Raw genomic sequence first — 5,732 nt, 5'->3', positions numbered from 1 at the left:
ACACAGTGAGTTACTTTCCATTTCAATCACATAAGGACTAATCAGACCTCTAGAGCTTTATAAGGAGGAAGTGAGGAGATCAAAGAGTCTGATCTAGGCTTTGCACAGTGTAGTCATGATGGAATTAAGACAGGGTAGTGGAAGAGATATCTGCAAAAAGACATTTTTTGTATAGTTTCTGACCATTATCCACTTCTTTTTTTTTATCACAGGGTCCATTAATTCATTTCAGAATAATACTGAAAGACATAGAGATGTTAATTTATACTTACATTGCACACGCATTTGACCATCTTCTAAGAAAGTTTTCAGAGACAATGGAATGCATTTACCATTTTCCCTGGAAATAAAGATTAGGATTATAAGAACACTTCATTTTTACAAAGGAAATTTTACTAAGGAATACCCTGATGCATTAATTTTATCTGCAAAAATGTAAACTTTTTTTCATTTCTTACAATAATATTATAAACAATGATGAATTTAAGGTGACTTCTAACCTCTTAGAAAGGATTAAATTGAGGTCACCATTTAAAAGTTGTTCAATATTTTTAATTAAATTTGAATTCTTTAAAAATCTGGAATCTCTGATATGGTGAAGAATGGTGATATTCAATACTTGATTAGACAGAAGAGCTTGCTCTTTAGTAGTTCTGCATAAAAACTCTTTGAAATAATCACTGGGCTTTCCATAAGTCAACTGAAGTTGGATCTGGGTTCCATTGCTGTTTCTTCCTCATAACTGTGTAACCCTGGGCAAGCAAGTCTTATCACCTTTCAGAGAGTTAGAGTTCTCACCTCCAAATAGGGATATTAATGTTCTGTCTCACTCCATAAGCTCATTGTGGAGAAAGCTTATAACTTCTTTAAACTGAAAGAACTAAATATAAATGTGAACTTTTTATTGTATTTATATTCACAACATCTCAGGAGAACAAACAGCAATTGCCCCAATTTAATCAATATAACTGAAATAATGTAAACTATTTCATACTCATTAAAAAAAAAGAACGTTAGATCAGGAAAAAAGACAAGACAAGGAAGAATCAGAGTTTGGTAACCCCAAAACTTGAAATTGATAGAAAAGAACTTTGTAACTGACAAAAATTTCTGGGGGAAAAAAGTGATCCAGCAGAGATTAGGTTTAAGATAATGTTACACTGTAAATTTCTACCATAACACAAAGAGATATATGATTGAATATTAATGGTAATAAAAATATACAGAAAATCATATTAAGCACCTTTCATGAATATACCTAAGAAGAAATTTTCTATTACCTGAAACTGAAAAGTTTTTGCTTGAAAAAAATAAAATAACTAGGATAAGAAATGAAACAGTCAATTGGGAAGAAAAAAAAACCTTTAAATCAAATACACCTAAGTTTAAGATACTCAGAACATATTGGTAACTAATAGTAATATATAAGACCCAAGCCTCTTCCCAATAGGAAAATAGTTGAAGGATATAATAATAATAATAACTAACATTTATAAAATGTATGTTATGTGCCAAATACTGTGCTGAGCACTTTACATAAATTACCTCATTTGATCACCATAACAACCATGAGAAGTAGGTGCTATTATTATTCTCATTTTACAGATAAGGAAACTGAGATAAACAGAAGTGAAATGACTTGACTACAGTCACACAGCTAGTAAGCCTCTGAGGCCAATTTTGCACTCAGGTCTTCCTGACTCCAGGCCCAGTGCTCTCTCCACCAAGGCACCTAGATGAATTGACTGTAAGTAATAACAAAAATTTTCAGAAAAAAATTATAAACTGTTAACAACCAAAGGAAAGAATGTTCTGAACCACCAACTATATGAGAAATGCAAATTGAAAAAACTCAGAGGATTTATTTCTTCCTCAGCAAATTGACATAGATGACAAAAAAATAGGAATAGTGTTATAATAGCTAGACAAAGATAGAACAAATGCATTGTTGTTCAAGTTGCAAATTGGTCCAATTGGTTTGTAAAATCATTTGAAATTATGTTAAGGAAAGGACTAAAATGTCCACTCTCTTTAACCCAGAGATCCCAAGGCTAACCATATATCTTAAGGAGGCCAATGAGTAAAAGAAAGGCCCTTTATTGGGAAAAATATTGATGGTACTTTTGGAGTAAGAAAGAATTGTAAGCAAGTTGATGCTCATCAACTGGAGAATATTTCTTTCTTTCTTCTCTCTCACTCTGCTTTCTGTCTTCTTAGTAGAATGGGCCTCCATTATCCCATCTCTACTACAAAATGGAGACTGGTGATTTAGGGAGGTTTGGAACAGAAAGGAAATGATATTTCCCCCAAAGGGTAATTCAAAAGATCCAAACTTCACTTAAAAATACTCTTAATAAGTATTGTCCCTCAAACTGCATGTAAGCTTCAAGTATGTGTATAGTCCATTAATTTATTTTTTCCTTGAACAGTTGCCGTTAATGTTCATAAAACCAATCGCATCCTGGAAACTTCATCACTAATTAACTCCGGGCTCAGCCTGTGTGGGTTAAAGGATCCCAGAACTATTACCCAGGTTTTGTCGCCATTTCCATATCCATCAACACAGGTAGCACTTACCTTTTGAAGAAGTCTCCACTAATAAAACCATCATGTTCTCTGAGACTTTCGACAAATATCTGCAAGCTACCTCCTTCTTCAATCTTAGATGTCACATTTGAGGCCAATGCAACAGTGAACCACTTTCCACTGAGCTGTGGAAAAAAGTTTAGATGAGAATTGAAAAAAGACATCCGTGGTGACATAGGCCCATAGTCTTTTTAAGCTGGGAATGACCATAGTTCAAATCCCTCATTTTTACAAGTGAGGAAACTGAGGCCTTAAAAGTGTATTATATCTTTACACCAATCCTACCTGGCTCACCCATTATCTTCATAATATAGCAAAAAGTTCATGAGACCAGGAGTTAGGAAATTTAAGTTCTGGTCTGGCTCTGATACTAACTCACTTTGTGACTTTTGGCAAGTTATTTAACCTTTCAGGGTCCTGGTTTGCTCATTTGTCCAATGATTCTAATTATATTTGCACTGAGTGGTTAATGGCATTTTCTAGTGATAACATTATTTTCTTCTCTTCTTACTTTGTATCTTGGACTTAGGTATGACTAGTAATTTCATCAAGTATTTGGGGATTAGGGAGAGAGATTGCCATAGGAACACACAAGATTCCTATTGGTATTTTAACACTAATTCTCCCTTAATACTTATGAATGAATTGTGTTCATTCTATGACTCTAATCACTTATGGTCCTGGGGGATTCTCTTTCCCTCTACTCTGCCTGGATACGAGATAACTCCTTATCACAGAATTTATATGGCATCTAATCCTAGCATGTGTGTAGAGTAACAGCCCTCAAGTTACCATCTGAATATCATCAGCAAAATTGTTATAAATGGCAGGACACAGAAAAGAAGACTTGCTTGGATTCATCCCGTCACGTGCTATTGCAATCAGATGCAGAGAGGATAGGTTTCAACCGCAGTGTTTTTGTTTTTGTTTTTGTTTTTGAAGGAATGGCATCTCAGGATTTCAGGATCTTAAAGAGAGAAAACTCTTAGAGATCATCCAGTGTAACCCTTCATTTGTCAGATGCAGAATCTGTTCTGTGGGTTTATACTGTGATGAATTAGAATTTTGAGGATATTTTTTATTCTAGTTATTTATTTAAAATAAATAGGTCATGGGCACATACTCACAGGTAATTTGATGTTTTCTTCTGACTTTAATCGTTGCTAGATGACACAAATATTGGGAAGGACAGTTCTGAGTGAGAAGGCACAAATGTACATCTCTTCTTCTCAGCTGCAAGCTCTATTTTGCTTTGTTCTACCCAAAGATGTTCTGTTTTCCTTACCCATTACCCTTATACCTTTGCCAGGCCACTCTATCAACCTGTTCCCATTCTTGCTCACTTACCTTTGGTGAGTCTTCTGCATTGTTATCGAGGACCTGGAGGCCACAGACCAAGGCCAGCCCCACAGTCAGCAGCAGAATCTTCATCTTCTAAAGGGTTTGTCTTTGATGCTTCAGCAGCACCTGAATATCTGAGGATTCTGATGAATACTCTAGCCCTCTGGTCACTGCCTTTATATCTCATCCTGGGACAGGGTTCCTGATGATGTGGCACTAAGGGGATTCTAATCCTTCAAAGTATACCTTATTCAGAGTCACTAGCCAATGAGTAACTGCTAGTCAAAGATTCCAAGGACAGATGAGTAAGTACTTTTTGACAACCAAAATTTGACAACTCTGAAACACAAATTTCCAAGACCAACAGCCAGTGTTACGTTTGGCCAGCTTTTTAAGATCAACTCTATGTCTGTCCCAAGACCAGAAAGTACAGTTCCTATGTTTTTGTCCTTGTAGCAGTCAGGCAATTAACTTCTCAGAAAGGATTACACTAAATTCACCATTTTAAAAAGTGTTGAATCTTGTCTACGAAGCACTTGAAATACATGCAGTCTTGTCTTAGATAATGTAGGAAGAGTGCCCAAACAAAGAAATATTTCTCGTCATTATCTGGGAGCTTTCTTTCTAGTTGTAGAAATTCAGTAAACACTCATTAGTGTCTACTGTTTGCAGAATACAATTCTAGGCCCTGGCCAAACTCAAATGTTTATGTTTGCTCTCCTTTGCGGTGCTTATAGTCTAGTATACAATAAAGCATTCTAAGGACATTCTTTTTCTGTTCTTTGTCTTTGAATTTAAGGGTATAGAGTGCTCCCAGAGATGAAACTCATTCTACCAGTATAGCTCATCAACTCCTTGAGGATTATGAGTTATGTGAGGGTAATGAGAGACTAAAAGACTTACCCAAAGTGCTAGTATGTACCAGAGGCCTTGATTGAGTACCCTAATTTCAGTTTTCCCTAAAATAAAATCTTATTCAATTTAACATACATTTATGAACATTCTATTACGTTCAAGGTAACAGTGCCTTGATGGTAGAGATACAAAGACATCACAAAAATATTCCTTGCTCTCAAGAAACATTCATTTGACTGGGTTAAGCTTGCAATTTGTAGGAAAGTAAATAAATCATGTACTTATAAACTTATGCAAAGTAATTTCTAGAGAGTGAGAGAGTGCTTCAAGTTATTCATAGAGGGATCATGCCTCATGTAGCACATACCTGAGGAAAGATGATCTGTGCTTAGAAGGAACAACAAAGAGGAGTTGAGGAGGGAGAGTAATTGCTTTCTGAAAGTCATGGTGTCAGAAACACTGAGCGTCCCATACAGTGAATAACTAACAGTCCAGTTGGACTAGAATGGAGAGTGTGTGAAGAGGAAAATTAATGATTAAAAATGGGAAGATAACCTAGATCCAACTTGTACAGGGATCTAAAGGGCAGCTGAGGAGGAGAGGGTAAGTGTTATCCTATAATGCTGTTTCAGAATCATGATGGAGACACTTTTCCAAAATCCACCAGTCACTGATGTCATGGGACTGGACTATCAGGGGACTGCTCACTGCCCAGAGACTAAAGCCCTAAAGACTCTCTAGAGGCTGGGAGCCCATTGAGGCATGTAGAACCCTCCTGCTACATAAAGAGTTAGCTGATCTTGCTGCTTTTTATTTCCATCTAGAGCTGGAGAACTCTTTAAGGCAAGTAAAGCCCTGCAGGTGCTGAGGAAGCTATTTGAAGGTAATCAGAATCCCCTTGCTCTGGTGATGAGCTACAATGGAGTTAGTCCTGTCTCCAACCTGAGAGG

General features: G+C 36.3%; 1 protein-coding gene across 1 annotated transcript; it reads right to left on the bottom strand.

The window, feature by feature from the left end:
• Positions 1-272: 272 nt before the first annotated feature.
• LOC114035748 (minor allergen Can f 2-like) lies at positions 273-4,147 on the bottom strand (the record flags this gene model as incomplete). The annotated part of the gene is made up of 3 exons (XM_027852123.1): positions 3,934-4,147; positions 2,578-2,711; positions 273-340 (listed from the first exon to the last, which is right to left on the bottom strand). Coding segments are annotated over exons 1-3 (286 nt in total), but the record flags the coding sequence as incomplete, so codon positions are not given.
• Between the last annotated feature and the right edge of the window lie 1,585 nt (positions 4,148-5,732).

Source organism: Vombatus ursinus, unplaced genomic scaffold (genome assembly GCF_900497805.2).
Source record: "Vombatus ursinus unplaced genomic scaffold, bare-nosed wombat genome assembly UNPS02000440.1, whole genome shotgun sequence".
NCBI classification, from domain to species: domain Eukaryota; kingdom Metazoa; phylum Chordata; class Mammalia; order Diprotodontia; family Vombatidae; genus Vombatus; species Vombatus ursinus.
This window is presented reverse-complemented; position numbering and strand designations above follow the sequence as displayed.